This window comes from Vigna angularis, chromosome 7 (genome assembly GCF_016808095.1).
Source record: "Vigna angularis cultivar LongXiaoDou No.4 chromosome 7, ASM1680809v1, whole genome shotgun sequence".
Taxonomy (NCBI): Eukaryota; Viridiplantae; Streptophyta; class Magnoliopsida; order Fabales; family Fabaceae; genus Vigna; species Vigna angularis.
Window position 1 is genome coordinate 22,821,986 of NC_068976.1, and position 18,553 is coordinate 22,840,538.

Below are 18,553 nucleotides of genomic sequence, written 5' to 3' on the forward strand. Positions count from 1 at the left end.
TCAGCTACCAGGGATGGTTTTATTGCAGCAGATTTTTCTGTGTAGGTTTTGGAATTGTGAAAGCTGATGATGTATGAGAAATTATGGTAGAAAACATTCGCAGTTATGGGGTGTTTTTGCACTGTTAAAAGCTTTTGTTTGTTGTATCCATTGATTTTATTACTACTATATTATAAAATAACCTATTATAAATAATATTTTTTAAAATATATTTTTACTTTTGTTTTTTTTTATAATTGTATAAAGTAATTCACGCCTTACTACCCGCTGCACAAGACAGTACGTAAAGCTTTTCAACCATAATTTTCATTTTGATTAAGACAACAATATTAGACAATGGAACCTTATGTTGGTCTTTTCATAATCAAATTCTCAGTACTGAAATTTAATTGTGAAGTTTCTTCTAACTATATTTAATCAAACTTACCTTGTTACTAATTTTAAAATGATTAGTTGATTTTTTTTAATCTAAGAGGTGATTGAATCAAAATCTGTGGGTTGAAATCATGTGTAACTGTTATGTTTTTCCATTAAATTCCCTCTATACTCCATTATGTTTATGTTATGTTAGTAGAAAAATTATCTTTATTTGAACCTCACTTCAAACTTGCATATTTTACCTTCTTCTAAGGAAGAGTTGAAAATGAAGAGAGGATAAGTGATGGCTAATTACATTCCAAAAGTAAATTCCAAAAGTAAATTCAACAAGTAAGAAATATTTTGTCTTATGCCGAAACTTTTGCCAAAACTATTTTTTTATGCTAAATTTACGGTATCTTTTAGATATTATTTTTATCTTATCTTTGTTTTTATTTTAAATTAGTTTGTTATTATTTTTTATTTATATTTTAGTTCAACTTGTTTTTTCTATTATAAATACAATACTTTATGTGTATATTCATCATAAAGAAAATTAAATATATATATAGTTTTTACTATATTCAACACGGTATCAAAATCTTGTTGTCTAAGTTTCTTCTAACACTATTAGTGTTTTCGGTTGATGATTGCTCTAAGAATTTTGTCTTTCAACACTTGTGTATGAGTATCTTAGTCAGGCTATCTTAATGTTAGTTTTCTACTGTGTCTTTTTCACTGTTGTTCACTATCTGTTGGCTTTGTCCACCACTGTTTCTTGAGGAGGAGTCTATTTCTTGGTGTTTTGATGAATGAAGGAGACTATTCTTTTGAAGAATCAGATCTTCCACCTTCACTATCTATTATCGATACACTGTCATTTTTGTTATTCGCCTTGAGGGGGAAGTCTGTTTCTATGTAGTTCAATCTAGTTCTTGTAGTCTATCGTTGTTTGTCACAATATGTTCCATCCATTATTGATGACAATATAGTCTTTGTAGTTTATCATTATCTATCATTAAAGGCCACCCTCTGTTGTTGATGACAACCTAGTATGTTATAGTTTATCGCTTTCAATCGCTATTGGTCGTCGTCCACTACTGATGTAATTTCCTTTGTCAAAGTTATCTTAGTTGAAGTTTCGTGGTTGTCCATCATTTCCAATATTATTCTCTACAACTTTTAGGATTTCTCTCTCTTATTCATCAATGACTTGTCCATATATGTTTCTTCTCCAATGGTAAAGACAGTTTTTGTTAGTTCTTTTATAGCCGTGATGACTCTTTAACAATGACATGTTTTTTCACTAGATGTCAACAATGTGTTCCTTAACAACGATTTGCAAGAAGAGATTTATATAAAGTAACCTTCTAGATTTATTACTCAGGAGTGACATTTTGGATTGATATTTCGTTTTCTATGTCGTCTTCGTAAATCGTTAACAATTTGGTATCACTTGAGTGTAAAAGTAGATATTTTCACTAAGTTTTTATTGATTGTATTAGTAACAAGTTTAGTACATACGATTTGTATGCACCATCTTGTGGGGGAGTATTAAATATATTATCTTTATCTTTTATCTTTAGTTAATTTGTTATTAATTCTTATTTGTATTTGGGACTTAACCCATATTTCTTCTATTATAAATACAATATTCTAAGTATATATTCAACACAAAAGAGATTAATCCCATATATAGTTTTCACTATATTCAACATTGTCAATATGTCAACAAGTTTTCTTTCTTCTCAATAAGTGTTCTCAATTTCATACTTCATTCGAAGTCTCATTCTAAACTGTCACCCATATTAGTTTGCACTTGTCATTTCTATTACAAAGTCTTATATATAAATCAAATATTTGGGATTGGTTGCAACCAAAATTCATATTTCATGCGTAGGAGATTAATGGATTGGGTTCTACTTTCATACTTGATCATCTTCCAATATTTCTTACTTTTTCCTTCATACACTTGTTTGTTGTGTAACCTACATGACAAATTTGTCTTGTTACAATTCAAAAGCTCATGTCTTATCAAACCTTCACTAAAGTTTGATCCTTGTTCCATGAATTCTTGAAACAACATAGGAGATTGCTGCAAGTAGTATCTATAATTACGAAAAAAAAATGATAGTCTTTTATTATGCTTCTAAAAAATTTGAAAAAAAGATCACGTTTGACTCTAAGTCAGGTCACGTGATCGATCTCAACCTTTCTTTCAAATTTTTTAAAAGCTTGATTGAAGACTATTTTTTTTCTTTTTGTAATTGTGGATGCGTAAAGACTATTCTTGTCATAAAATAATCACTCATTACTACCAGCCGCGTATTGAGACAGACCGAAAAGCTTCCTCAAGCATAATTTTCTTTTTTATAAAGACAACCATGTTAGACTATGGAACCTTACCTTCGTCTTGTCATAATCAAATTCCCATAGCACAAAGTTAATTGGGAAGTTTATTTTAAATACATTTCATCAAACTAACACTGTTAGGTTGTTACTAATTTACAAATGATTAACTAATTCTATTTATCTTTGAGCATCCTTGAATCAATCAAGGTTTGTTTAGTTTACATGTTATATGTTATATCTATGTTAGTTGAACCACACTTCAAAATTATATAAAATACTCTGAACTTCTACATATTTTTTTCTCTCTGCAATGAAACAAAATTGAGAATTGAGAATTAAGGTGGGTATGATTGGTGTTATTATTAAAAGTAAATTCATTATATAAAAAAATATCAAGGACAGACTTTGTCTGATGGTGGAGATTTTCGCCACAAACTGTTATTTTCTTGCTCAATTACATGTTGTCAATATTTCAAGAATGAACATAAATCTTAATTTTTTTAATTTGTTTTTGTTGGGATAGCAGAAATCTAGTCTAAAAACAATGGCTTGTGATGGAAAAAAAGGTTCTTCGACAATAAAAATAATAGTTTATGCAATCAAATGTTTTAACCACTAATTATTTAATATATGTAACTTAATATATATATATATATATTATTATAATTTTAGTATATTTTGTATACATATCATCAAAAATATTGTATATTTATTTTAGCAACTTGTAAGAATAGTGGACATCGATAATTTTGATTTAAACTACGTAAATTAGAAGTTGGAAAATTGTGACACAATATTTTCGTTCCTTTGGAAGTTTCTACGTGTAAGAATAAGAGTTAGGACCACATTCATTTCATATTCATAGTGAGAAATAAGTATTATTAATATTTTATTTTTAGTATTTCACCACAAATATGTTTAATTATGTATTTTTTAGGATTTTTTTTTCTCTCATATTGTATCACACTTGAGTACACGGTTCGAAGGTAAACTCAAACTAAATGGATGTGATTGAACTTTTTGTGCTAATAACTTGTGTATGAACACTAGTGCATAAAGAACTTTAGACGTATGTTATTTTGGACTTTTAACGTTATATTTCGATCCAACATTTTCATGAGTGATATTAATGGGACGTCAGACTTTATAAAGACGTCAGATTACATCAAAACCGATGTCTAAGGATATTATAGACGTCAGATATGGCATTAACCGACGTCTACTGCAACTCGTGTCTTTGGGTAGCATAGTAGCACCTTCTTCCTTGTTTCCTCATAAGAAAAACTTGCGTATTTTGGATCTCTTATTACATTTCAACCGAAAACCGAATTTGGGTCCTTGCCTAGTTCCATTCCAACAGCCAATGAAAAAGAATACGATGACATGATAACTAGGCAAGGACCTAGGTTCGGTTTTGGATTGAAATGCTATAAGAGATCCAAAAGACGCAAGCTTTTCTTACGAGAAAACTAGCAAAGGGAGAAGATGCTACTACCACTACAAAAAAAAGGAATTTTACCAGGGGTTTTTCTCAGTATTACCAGCGGTTTTAACCCCTGGTAAATACATTTCCTGCGGTTGACAAAACCACTGAGAAAATCACCGTCACAAAAATTTCAGATAGTTTTTGCGGGGGTTTTCAGAAACCGCCGCTATTAGCGGGGGTTTTTACAGAAACCGCCAGTACTTGTGGAGGTCAGAAAAACCGCCGGAACTTGCGTGAGCTAGTAAAAAACCGCAAGTATTTTCTGATTTATGTAGTTGGGGTTTTAAAACTGCCGGTAATGAAAATAATTTAATTTTTTATTATTCAAATTATTTGATTAATGTGATTAATATAAAATATATTTAATATTAAACCAGAATAATATAAAAACCAAAAGTAATTATTATAATATAAAATAAACTCTAAAATTTTAAAAACAATTAATTTTTCAACTTAAGAAATAATATATGTTCAATCCTAAAAATTAAAAATAAACATCTTTTACATAACAAATCAAAAAATATTCTGAATAATAATTATCATGCTTGTTCTTCATTTTCATCATCATTCTTGTTCTTCATTTTCATCATTATTCTTGTTCATCATTTTCATCGTCATTTGATATGGTTCATCTATCATATACCTACAATATAAAATAATAATTAATCAATAATTTTTAAAAATGAACTTGCTTCCTTAATCATCAAATATATTCAACATCATTTCATCCTTGCATTTTATAGCAACTTAAACCACCACCTACCATTTTACCAAGTGGCATTCATTAGCAATAAATCATAGACTTGCCATTTTGGGAAGTGAAACTCTTGGTAGCCCATTACCACACGTTAATACTACCAAATATGTTGTCCCTGCAATCAATGAAATTTGAACAGAGTTTCTGCTATAGTATTACTAATTGTCATGCTTTTATTCATCCAATCAAAATGAAACCTATCAACTCTAAATTACCTAATCAAATAATGAAAAAGGATAATTCATCATGAATAAATCAATGATTTTTTCAACCTACTACGTTAAAGCTAAATCACTTGAAAAGGTAGAACTATGCTAAATAATACAAATTATTGAATGTGTACCATATTTGAGAAACCTAAGTTAGAAAATATAATTCTGTTTTCATGGAACAAAAAATCTGCAAATGATTAATGTTAGTATTTAACATAATTTATTATATAAATATTTTATATTTTATGATTTTTCTTTCAATAGGCTATGTATAACTATTTTTGCACATCTTTCCAATATTATAGGAAAATTTTCACGCATAAAATTCATCTTTCTTTTATGTTTTTAACTTTAACAAGGAAACAACAGAATTTAACAGTAAACCTTAATAGGACAGGGGAGACTAAGATGCAACATGAACAAAGCACCTTCAAAACCAAAACATATATTAATATAACAAGAAGAAAAAACCAATAATAAACATTTTTCAAACCTGGGGTTGAAGTGCTTCCTGCTCTCAGAATGATACCAAACCAGCACTAAAAAGCAACAGGAGAATGAAGGAAAACAAGGTTGATGGAAACTGCAAGAAAAAAATTGAAATTGAAATCAAAGAAAAAAAGCATTTCCCATGAGCTCTTACCGTGAAAGCATTTTAGAATCCTAACAATCAATGCATAAACTGAGTTGAATGCAAATGAAATAACTTACAGATACCTAAGGCGTGGTATCGTGCTCAACCAATTAATTTGGATCTTTATATAAATTTGGGTATTCAACCAGTTAATCAAATTTCTAACTATCATGGTTTTGGTGGGATCTGCAAATGATATTCAGAGTACACTTCATCAAATTTTTCAACTAGCAAACGAAGACAAAAAAGGTTGATCCACAAAATTATGTACCACAAGATAATCGGTGGTGTAAGGGTATGGATTAGCCTTGGGAATCCTTGCTATTTCCTCCTCCAACTCTTTGTGCAGAAGTTCCATGATCAATTTCTTCTCTTTCTCAGCACCTCTTTCCTGTAATGATTAAGAATGTTGGTATAAGAATAACTAGATCAAAAACACTACAGTTTCAAACTATGGGGAAGTAATGAACCTCTGTGTGGAGATGAAATGCATTTGGAGTTGTCTTTCTTTTAGTTGGGTTATGGTTACGTTCAGGTTCAGACTTCAAAGAAAGCTACAACCATAAAAAATAAAATGATTACTCTTAATAGATAAAAATGGTTTCAGAATTGAAAAGAAAAATATTATTTTTATATTCTAGATTACTGAATATCTGAGAGCAGACACTTCATCAGTTTTATATGCTGCGATAGCTTTAGTTTACTACAGTTCACCTGTAGTTAGGAGCCTAGCCTAATACAATATAACATCAATCAGTTTTCAAAGTACATTATCACAGTTCAACCATAACTAAGATGATTATAAGTTATAACACATGACTTAATCATATTCTCAAACAAGGAAAGAAATGACACCTGCCTACAATGATCTTTTGCGTCCTGAAAGCAAATTGTTACCTGAAAAACAAAGCAGAAAAGTGTTTATCATAACCACATCTTTGTTTATCATAACCCCTTTAAGAACTTGATATAAGTATGAAATTAATGAATTCAATAAAATTTTCAAGTTTCAGTAATATATTCCCAATATAAAAGTAGAAAAATGTTTTCAAGAACTCCCACTCCAAAATGTTTAGCCAGAAAAATAATTGCGAAGAAAATAAAGAATGCCAACATAATAGAACCTAAAGTTTCCCTGGATATCCAACCACTGCTTCCCAAACCTTCCTACCACCCACCGTTTGCACACTTTGCACCAACTTCATTTTAGTTTCCCTGTAAAGCCCTTGCATACAAAAATAATATAATTATTCTGGGTAGAAGATGAAGGAGCTAATCAATAAGAGATTAAAAAAATGAATTAAAAATATTTAAGTAAAAGAGAAGGGAAGATAGCTTTATGGATGCAACTTTTGACACCAAGATCATAAGTAGGGGTAAGTTTGAAACTTTACATTAATACAAATCTGTCTAGAACTGTTGACTTTAATATTATTCAAGGTGCTACCAAAGAAACGAAGTACGTACGAATCCTATATATTGTAATTGAAATATGTTCTAAAAGTAAATCCATTCATTCCTCTGAAGCCTTTCATGTGAAGATAACAGAGCAAAGTTTCATGTTGAGATAAAAATCTTTATTGTCTTAATTAAGCTCGATCATCATAATGTTCCAGTGATCAATTGTTGCTCTTGCATACAAACACCATGGTCGAAACATGTATCTCCCTACAACCAACAAGAGAGACTAAAGTCAAAAATCTTTATTGTCTTAATTAAGCTCGATCATCATAATGTTCCAGTGATCAATTGTTGCTCTTGCATACAAACACCATGGTCGAAACATGTATCTCCCTACAACCAACAAGAGAGACTAAAGTCAATCCAACTTGAACAGACAACAAAATTAATATATGAGAATTTAATAAAACATAAAGCATTTTAGTAAGTAAAATAATCTACAGCTATACTGCATCGATCCAATATCCATCCTCTTAACTGCAACACGAGTAGAAGTAGAAGAACATTCATCAAAATCATCAGCCAACTCTCCAAAAAGCCTGCCACTCATAGAGTGCCTACTTTCAAGATCTACCACTCCACAAGTTTAGGTTTGAAGAATGATAAGTTCACCAGTTTTCATAAATTATAGAAAACACGAATTTTCAAAATCCCCTTCGAAACCCTAACCCCCAAATCACAAGAATCAGAAAAAAAAAGAACATGATTCGAACCCTATTTAGCGAAGCCCATCCCTGCGCCGTGAAGACGTCACCGCCGTGGTACCCACCACGCACGGTAAGGATGGAGGTCGCGCCTGGCCGCCGAAACTTGCGTTTCCTCTCTACCAAAACCGAACCTAAATCTCCTCCTTTGCCATGCTCCTTGCGCGAGAACTCCACGTCTTGTTTGAAATGCAGAAAACGTGAAGAACAACGTTCGAGACGCGAAGGCTTCAAGACGCGAACTGAAATCCAAGAAACGTAGATAAACGGCGCGGGAAAGAAGTAGGGTTGGCGAAAATGAGTTTGGAAACTGAGAGATGTAAAGGAAGGTTCAAGAAAAGGGAGAAAGAGGACTGAGAAAATACTAATAAAAAATAAGTTTTAAAAAATAAAAAACATAGCTGCGGTTTTATTAAAAACCGCCGAAAATTACTTGGGGGTTTGAAAACCACCGAAAGATAACCTCCCCTAAAATGTATTATTTCCAAAGACATGAGAAAAACGACACCAAAACACAAGGAAAACTCATTTTAATCGGTTCAAATGGAAGATAATTCATCAAAGACTAATTTAATCGGAGTAAAAGTAAGTTTAAATGGTTAAAAAGAGATAAAACGCACTTGGAAATGCAATGTCGCGCAAAGAAAAGGTGAGGAGGAAGACGATGAAGTGCGCGTAACTGCGGGTTCGCGATTTCTGATTTAACAAGAATCAAGACGTCGGTGCCCCTAGTGCCCGACGTCTATTCTCGAGTAAACGTCGGAGACCTCAATAATATGACGTCCATACGATTTAAAAATTAATATTCACGGTGTATATAGACGTCGAATGTAAGGGGAGTCGACGTCCAAAACAACTTTTCACCTACCCTGTCAGGCCATTTAGGCGTCGGATGTAAGGGGGACCGACGTCTCAATAACAATCTGAACGTCGGTGTGGCGGGATCCGACGTCTAAATGGCGAAAAAAAATGATTTTTCACATTCTGGCGCTTCCTTTTTTGCGTCTAATTGTACGAACTGACGTGGTTTAAAGTATAGACGTCGGCCCCCCCATGAACCGACGTCACCAAGGCCAACTTATTTACCAAAATGCCACCGGTCAATCTTTTACGTTGGATATTGTGTGATCCGACGTCTAAGGGGTGACGTTAAAGGTCATTTCTGCACTAGTGGAGTCTGCACTCTTTATTCTAAAAAAGACATGTTAAGATGAATTATTTAATTATGTTTCTTGTAAAGGTGTTGGTTCATTTCTTACTTGTAAGAATAAAAATCACTTTTGGATGTTTGGGAGAGTCTCTTGAGGTTGTTATAGAAAACTCTTTAAGTTCTTCTTGGGTATTTTCCTTCATTCATGATGTTTTATCATTCTATGTTACTATTTGATTTTTATGCTTAATGTTTGTCTTAGTTTGACTATCCATAGTTTGATATTTGGTTTATTGGATGTTGGAAAACGTCTTTTAAACCTATAATTAAAATTGAATACTTAATGTAGCTTGTATATAGGGATAAAACATTATTTAATAGTAATCTTAAGACTCTTAAACACCAATAACATCTGAGCCAACTATATAAGAGATCGACACCACTCTTTACCCAAAACCTTAAGGCAATGGGTTAATGGGTCTTGTCCCTTCCACATAGGTACACTCTCCCTCCACTATCTTAACGGAACTTGCTTACTTGAATACCCTTTGCCAGGAAGACTTTCGGTATAGGGATCATGATACTCGTCTAAGCCGATCACCAAGACAAACCATCGGCTCTGATACCACTGTTGGGTCTATCGAGGAGGAGGTTACCTGTGGGTTACACAAACACCAATAACATTTGAGTCAACTATATAAGGGATCGATACCACTCTTTACCCAAAATCTTAAGGCAATAGGTTAATGGGTCTTTCACCTTTATATACTGCTCTACTTTCTCATTTCTATCCAATGTGGGACTTGGACTCACACTTGGATTCCCAACAAATGTATGGTTGCTTGTTGAAGATTCAAGAAATTGAAACCATAGAAAGTCACTAGAAGTAGGATTTAAATAAAATTGTGAGTTGATTTTAACTTGAATATATGGAATTGAGATGTTTGGAAATGCATGAGAATGAAGTGAATGAATTATAGTCTTGACAATTGTATATACTCTGTTAAATTTCTGTTGTACACCAACTGTTTAATAAAAATACAAAAAGAGTTTTTTTTGTGTTTTTGTAAATTTTGTTGCCTAATTGAGTTGTGAATTGTGAAAATTGTCATGCGTTGAACAAATTCTTATAAAAAGAATTTTATTTATTACTTACTACGTGCAATGGATGTACTTACCATTTTCTATTAACAATAGTCCGATAAGGTACATGGAGAGTTCAAAAAGCTCGATAAGGAGTCCATGTAGCTTGATGTAGAATATAGATAACTCAGATAGTTTGGTGAAACATCTAAAAAGGATACATATATTCTGTACCATATGGTCGGACGATCTCTGTTGCTCACAAGCAAGACATCACCGTCCGGTCAGCAAAGAGGAAAATTGACCGGTATGCACAGCTGATCTCATAAGCACACATGAATAATGATTAGGGAGATTAAGACAAATTATGAATTAAGCTTACTAGATCAGGATTGAGCCGAGATTAAAACATTGCTAATCCTAGGCCCACGCCAGAAAACTATAAATGTAAGTCAAAGGTAACAGGTAGGTGGACGCACTTACTGTACATTAATTAGTGCCATTGTTGTATTGGATAACCGAATGGTTCAACTACTGACTTTGGCATCAGAGTATCTTTAACAGGTACACACCGGCCGGAATAACGAACCAGGGACACAAGGAGCAGGATCAGATGGCGAGGAAGGACAAATTGTGAAGGTGTTTAATGACTCAGTCCATAACCGAAACATATTCTTTAATTCACTATTAAATATCAAGAAATAAATTACAAATGTGTAAATATCAAATTAGAGTATCACATAAACCTTATAAGTGAAATAATAATACAAAAGTGTAAAAGGTGATGAAATGTGTTGATTGAATGAAATTTATGATTTCATTTTCTAAAATGTAATATACCATTTCAACAAAATTAAGGAAAAAATAAGTGTAATCACATTTATGATAGGGAAAAAATACCTTAGAGATCAAAGTAAATTTGATGGATATTGAACAGGTTAAACAATTAAAAGAGAGAATGACTTTTGTTTTTGTTTTTTTGCAAAATAAAGATTATTTAATAATGAGTTTTTTTATGTTATATAATAAACTAAGGATTTAAGTAATTAAACATTTGAAATTGAGAGTTAAATATTTTTATGTAAAAAATAAATAAAATAAAAACATTAAAAAAGGTGCATCAATAGTAAAATATGTGTTTTATACATTATTTAATCCAATGATGTTGATGTTTGTATTTCTTTAAATATATTATACCATTTCAAAGAAACCACATAAAGAGAAAATATATATTTAAACACCGTGAAAATATGTAACATCCCATAAATACAGTAATAAACCATACAATAGAATAATCACATTAATTAACATATCAATTCAGTAATACACTAAAGTCGAACGTACGCTCATGACCGAACGGCCTTACAAAACGAGGTACAAACATTAGAGATGTACAATATAAGCATAACTGACCGAACGGTTTACAAAGCAAAAATACCGAACGGTTATATCAAGCAAAAGGAAAAGTGGTCGTTCGAAGACAACACACTATACTAGCTAAACTATACAGCGAACCGAACGTACTACCGCTCGGCCTTTACTTCCACGTCAATGTGATTCTCTTCCTCCAAATTTCCTTCTTCCAGTGCCTCTTCCAGTAGCGCATCTCCATCTGCTCACATCCACACGGATGATCATTGCAAGGACAAGACGGACGTACATATACAGGACAACACGATGAAAACACAGGGTAAGCTTATTTGATTTAATTCAAGTAATAACATGCATTTCTCACATTCAAATATAACAAATACATATCAATATAAGATTCAATCAAACCTTGATACTAGACTAACTGTCCGGACTATATGAATTTGTGTAGCTACAGACGTTCTTGCACCCGGGTGATGTAGTAACTGGGATACACTCAACAGCTGCCACCCGAGGTTAGCCCTATCCAAAGTACCCCTAAGGACTAGGACCTCCTGCCGTTCCCACACATGACCTACCCTCCTCTACGTGAGGACGAGTACTCACGAAACATCAGGATGAACTGCCAGCATTAGCGTAACCACAGTCATACTTTACCAATTCCAATATTCAATACATGAGTCGTTCCTCCCCGGAACGCTCGTTCAAAATCCACGACCGTTTAAACATCTCATATACTATTCATCCTTTATAATCTTTCACTTTATTATCATTTTCATCTTCAGTTCCAAGGGCATAAAATACCGAACGTTCAGCCCTCTTCATAACGAGGACGAACGTGAGGAACGAGTCCGAGAATTCTCCCGTTCCAGAATAGAATAAAACCGACTACCATAACACACCATGTATGACGAACGTCATTTGCCACTTGAATCAGTTGAATGAACTGACTCTCGTAAGTTCAGATCAATACTCAAAGAATAATTTAAGTACAGAGGTTCTAGGCCGGATCAAATGGATATAGACACCTCAAGACGATTAGAGAACCATACTTAGAATAATTCAATTTCAGAAACCTAATGTCAGTCAATGACCGAACACGGTAAAAGGAATTTTACTGAATTTGGACGAACGCTATTTCAACAAGTTTGATAATTAAAGACGAGTACGAGCGTTTTGTATAAGACCGAGCGCCACTCATCACGAACGCTTTGGGTCGAGACCCATCACTGATTTAAACTCGTGATAGAAATAAATATAATACGAGATGTGGTGAAGATAGGGGGTAAGAATGACTAAGTATCCAGATATATGTTTACAAGATTCTCAATTCCTCACATAACACTCAGGACATCTATGCTTGGCCGAACGCTCAAACGTAGCACTATTACAATAGGGCGTTCGTCCTCAACTAGAATTCTTCCCAAATGAAAGAATTCAATTTCAAAGAAGTTTACTATCAACACCGAACGGTCAAGGACCGTTCAATGACGAACGTACATTATCATAGAGAGATTTATATTCATAATTCATTTACATTTAACTCATTTCTCAGCATATAGTTTCATATTTTCATATACTCATATCATAATACATTTTCATATTTCTCATACATCAACTCATAATCATTATCATATACCAAAAATCAAATATCACAAAGTCATGCTTCATACAACTCACAGAACGTCCATACAGCACAATACAAACAATACGAATTAAATTGAATAAGCTTCCCTTACCTCTTAAAGTGAACGAACGTACTAAAACACTCTTCATCTGACTGAGTTCCCTTCTACCCTTACGTTCCACTCCTCTTTAAACTAATTTCAAGCATCCAATAAACCAACAGAGACTCAGACAGGATAACAGCATGCAACCGAAGCTGGGTTTGCATGTATCAGAAAAACGAACGGATAGGCATAAGGAAAACTTACCAGTTTCAGAACTCAGATCTGTTCGGTTCACAATGAAGCTTGAGACGCCGGGAATGCTTCCACGGTGCCTGAACGGTGATCGGAGTAGAGAAAGGTAAGTTACAGTAGAGAGAAGGAAGGGTTTTCTAGAGAGAAGAAGGAGGAAAATGAAAGATCAGATTTTGGAAGGAGGGTGCATGCAGAGGAGAGTGGGCAGGGTTTTCAGAAAATCACTTTTTGTCTGCCCCACGCCCAAACGGACGTGTGCTCTCCTGTAAACACCTGTCCTCCACTACTGATTTTCGAATCTTCCATTCTTGACACTTGGCGTCAGTTTACAGAGTTTTGGGTACGTTTTAAATGGATCTGTGCAGGGTTTTGGAGTGCATTTAATGAGATTAAACAGGTGGGTTTTCCGAGGTCTGACAAAATATGAGTGAGTTTTATGAATTTTTAATCAATCAAACAATTAAGAGAGAATAAAAAGAATTATAGTAAGCAAAAATTACGGAACTAAAAATCAAATCAAATAATAAATATAATGTTTAAATTACCTAATAAACTATAAGTATTTTAGTATTATAACAATTATGTGTATAAGGATGGAGACATGGGTGAAGAGAGACATGTGGATATGTACATACCGATTTTCATTTCCAATAAGTAGATATCTATTTGATTTTATTATTCAAGACAAAACTTTAATAAGAAGAAAACTCAAAATTGAGATGAGTGTATGTATTATCTCGTACACTTAAAACCTCTAAATTCTACATTTATATTTCGTGTTAAACATATTAGAATGTCATTTAGGAGATAGTCTTAAATTATAAATAGTCATATATTCTTTTCATAAATATTTTTTTATATAATTGGATTTTAGAGAGACTTTGTAAAGCTATTTAAAAGAATAGAGTTTTCTGTGTTGAGAAGATAATAAAAAAAAAATAAATAAGCAGAAGAAAAATCCATTTCAAAATTTTCCTATACATTTTTATCATTAACCTTGCTTAATAAAATTATATAAATATCTATTATTTAATTAAACTTTCTGTGTCCAACTGTTTTTTTTTAACTTAATTTGAAGTGCCTGAAAATAAATTTGATTTGAGATAAAGTTGATGATTTTGGATATCCTATTCTCGTAGGAATCGTAAAGATTGATGTTCTTTTTTTGAACTTTTGTTACTATATTTTTTATTTTTGCAAGATTCATAAACTTTTGCTACCATATTTTTTATTTTGAAAGATTGATGATTTAATATTTAACTTTTGTTACGATATTTTGTGTAAAGATTCATATACTTTAACGTAAAATAGAAGTTGGAAAATTGTGACAAAGAAAATCTGTGCTTTTATGGTTTATCATTCCATACCCATTTGAAGTCTCGTCTCATTCCAAAAGTCTCATTAATTTTCAGTTGTCATTTCTATTAGAAGGACTGACTTTAGACCTTTAAATGGGTGCAAGACTTGGAATTTTCAAACATAATACTTGTCTTTTTCTTTTTGGAAATTGGTAGCCATCTTCCCCAGATTAAGACTTCAATATGAAATAGGAAAAATAAAAAAATTAATCTGAGAAATTTCAAGAACATAAAAATTGAGGAACTAGTTCAATGATATACGAATTAAATTAAGTATTATTAATTTTTCTGTAAATTAAAAAATATCATATAAAAAATTACAAGAATCATAAAAAAGAAGAGTGGCTAACAATGTCTGCAGCCGAGATTCTTATATATAGATTAAACTCAATGAATTGGTTGCAATCAAATCCATATTTCTTCCGTGTGAGAAAAATGGGATGGGTTCTACTTTCGTACTTCATGATCTTTCATTGTTTGCTTTTTCATTTTCCTTCTTACAATTGTTTGTTGTGCAACCCTCATGACAAATCTGCCTTACTACAATTCAAAAACTCATTTCTTACTAACTTTTCATCTCATGTTTTTCCGTCAGAAGATGTTTTTTCTTCCTCGGATTCTTCAAATATGAATTCTTGGAATAACTTGACAGATTGTTGTAGGTGGGATGGGGTCACGTGTGACAGCAGGTCAGGCTATGTGATCGGTCTATACATTTCCTGCAGTGATCTTAGAGGTGAGCTACTGGGTCCTAATAGCTCAATTTTCAGTCTAAGACACCTTCAACAACTTATACTTGATTCTAATGATTTTTCTGGATCTTCGATACACTCTACAATCGGTGACCTTGTCAACCTCAGGCATCTACATTTACTTAACTCTGGAATGACTGGTGATGTTCCCTGCACAATCTCCCACTTGTCAAAGTTAGAATATCTTCTTATAGGTAGCATCGACTCGTTAAATGATCCCATCAAAAGGTATTCCAGAATGAGACTTGATGATTACACATGGAACAGACTCATTCACAACGCAACTAATTTAAGAGAGATTTGTTTATTTGGCATGGACATGTCTTTTATTAGAGAGAGTTCTTTGTTATTGTTGACCAATTTGTCATCCTCTTTGGTTTCTCTCGTCCTCTTGGACACTCAAATCCAAGGGAAATTACCCACCAACATCCTCAAATTACCTAATCTCCAAGAAATATATCTGTCATGGAATAAAAACCTTAGAGGTGAACTTCCCAAGTCTAATTGGACTACTCCATTAAGAATCTTGTCTCTCTCTAGAACTGCTTTCTCAGGATACATTTCAGATTCCATTGGTCAGTTGAAGTCTCTTAACTTGCTAGAACTTCGGGATTGCAATTTTGATGGATTTATTCCACCATCATTGTTTAATCTTACTCAACTTTCTTTCTTAGATTTATCATATAATAAATTAGTTGGCCCCATTCCAACCCAAATCACCAAATTGCAAGGACATATTCCAATTCCACCTAATGGCCTTGAAATCTTTTTAGTCTCAAATAATGAGTTGAGTGGGGACATTTCTTTAGCAATGTGCAATGCAAGCACCCTTTCTATACTCAACTTGGCTCACAACAACTTGACAGGACTTGTTCCACAATGCTGGGGAACATTTCCTTCTCTTTGGGCGCTGGATTTGCAAGACAACAACCTTTACGGAAGCATACCTGATAACTTTTCTAATGGAAATGCCTTTAAGACTCTAAAGTTGAATGGAAATCAGTTGAAGGGACCATTACCACGAGCTTTGGCTCATTGCACAAAACTCGAAGTTTTGGATGTTGGAAATAATAACATAGAGGATACGTTCCCCTATTGGTTAGAAACTTTGCCAAATTTACAGGTACTCAGTTTACGGTCAAATAAATTCCATGGTGTCATCGCTTCTTTCGGCATCAAACCTCCATTTCCTAGTTTGAAGATTTTTGATATATCTGATAACTATTTTACCGGACCCTTGCCAGTGTCATACATCCACAACTTTCAAGGAATGAAGGATGCGAATGACAATCAAAATGGTTTGAAATATTTGGGTGATAATAGTTCATATAATGATTCAATAGTGATTGTGATGAAAGGGCTATACATGGAACTCACGAGGATACTGACGGTTTTCACAAGCATTGATTTATCAAATAATATGTTTGAAGGAGAAGTACCCAAAGTTATTGGAGAGTTGCATTCTCTCATAGGGCTTAACATTTCACACAATAGAATCACTGGTACCATTCCATTATCACTGGGTAATTTAAACAATTTGGAATGGTTGGACCTCTCATGGAACCAACTGAAGGGTGAGATTCCCATGTCTTTGACAAATTTGAATTTTTTGGCAGTCTTAAACCTTTCACAAAACCAATTTGAGGGAGTAATACCTACAGGACGACAATTTAACACATTTGGAAATAATTCTTATGTTGGAAATCCAATGCTTTGTGGATTTCCTTTGTCGAAATCCTGCAATGAGGATAAAGAAAGGCCACCATGTTCAACACTTGATAAAGAAGAATCAGGATTTGGATGGAAAGTCATTGTAGTGGGATATGCATGTGGGATGATCTTTGGAATAATATTAGGTTGTAATGTTTTCTTTGTTGGAAAACTCGAATGGCTTGCAAGACTTGTTGAAGTTGTGTTAAACGTGAGACTCATAAGAACAAACATAGCAAATCATGCAAATGGTTGGAGAAGAAATTAGTGCACTTTTAATTTAATATGTTTTTTTTACGTGCCCATATGTTTTTTTGTAGTTTTAATTTCTCTTTACTCAATCTTATTCAATAAATTTCATATTATGTTCAACATGGCGTAAAATGTTAAACCTTCATAAGCATGCATAAAGGTAAACTAACATTCAATCTTCGATCAACATTGTCCTGGATGCATATAACCTATATGTTGACATGATTAATGCAAAATTGTCTTGTTCATACAAAAGATGTATCAAGAAGTGAAGATGACACAGTTCTTTGACAAAAGAAGTTTAGAAGTTAACTTATGAATAAATTTTTAATTTATAAGTTTTAGGCATATAATTTAGTTTGTTCATTTGTAACATACTAATATAAAACTATTAACTAAAATATTATAAATTCTGATAGTGTATAATAGATAGAAAACATACAAAATGTTATTTTATTGTTAATTTTTAAATATAAAATAAATACTAGAGCTAACTTTTTTGTTATTCTCTATTTTATTATCTTTTTATATAGATTCATAAAAGCAAGAAAAAAAACAAAAACATAATAATTTTATTTTAAAAAGATTTAATTAAGTTTTAACTTTTTAATAACTTTGAATACTTTTACTAAAAAAATGTATTAATGTTTTTTTTTCTATCTACTGATTATTAAAAAAATTATATATAAATTAAATCTGCGTCGTTTATATTTTTTATTGAGTGACATAATTAATATTTTATTTTGTCATTTTATTTCTTTATCTTTGTATATTAAAAAATATAATAATTTATATTTAATGTAAAATAATATTGTAGTGAAGGAATATGTCATTAATCATTTTATACATTAATCACAAATATTAATCTTAAAATATCACATATCTTAATATATATATAAATATCTTAATATAGAGGAAAAGAAATTGGTTTAAACCCTTTAGTTGTCCCTATTTATGTGTGTTTTTTCCAGTTTGATTCCCAACTGATTAGA

At 32.4% G+C, this 18,553-nt stretch overlaps 2 protein-coding genes across 2 annotated transcripts; one reads left to right on the forward strand and one right to left on the reverse strand.

Annotated features, from left to right (window-relative positions):
• Positions 1-7,359: 7,359 nt before the first annotated feature.
• LOC128197862 (uncharacterized) lies at positions 7,360-10,433 on the reverse strand. Its single transcript, XM_052880693.1, has 4 exons — positions 10,292-10,433; positions 7,973-8,316; positions 7,565-7,592; positions 7,360-7,466 (listed from the first exon to the last, which is right to left on the reverse strand). The coding sequence occupies exons 1-4, from the start codon at positions 10,431-10,433 to the stop codon at positions 7,384-7,386; spliced, it is 597 nt and encodes a 198-aa protein (XP_052736653.1). The 3' UTR covers positions 7,360-7,383.
• Positions 10,434-15,212: 4,779 nt separating this feature from the next.
• Positions 15,213-17,595, forward strand: LOC108336546 (receptor-like protein Cf-9). Its single transcript, XM_017573023.2, has one exon. The coding sequence runs from the start codon at positions 15,238-15,240 to the stop codon at positions 17,575-17,577; it is 2,340 nt and encodes a 779-aa protein (XP_017428512.2). The 5' UTR covers positions 15,213-15,237; the 3' UTR covers positions 17,578-17,595.
• Positions 17,596-18,553: the final 958 nt, after the last annotated feature.

Coding starts and splice junctions, on each gene's coding strand:
- LOC128197862 (XM_052880693.1), bottom strand. CDS start 10,433: ATGGTACAGAATATATGTATCCTTTTTAGATGTTTCACCAAACTATCT. Junction 8,317..10,291: donor ACTATTGTTAATAGAAAATG/GTAAGTACATCC, acceptor GTATTTTCTCAG/TCCTCTTTCTCCCTTTTCTT. Junction 7,593..7,972: donor GATGGGCTTCGCTAAATAGG/GTTCGAATCATG, acceptor TGTTGGTTGTAG/GGAGATACATGTTTCGACCA.
- LOC108336546 (XM_017573023.2), top strand. CDS start 15,238: ATGAATTGGTTGCAATCAAATCCATATTTCTTCCGTGTGAGAAAAATG.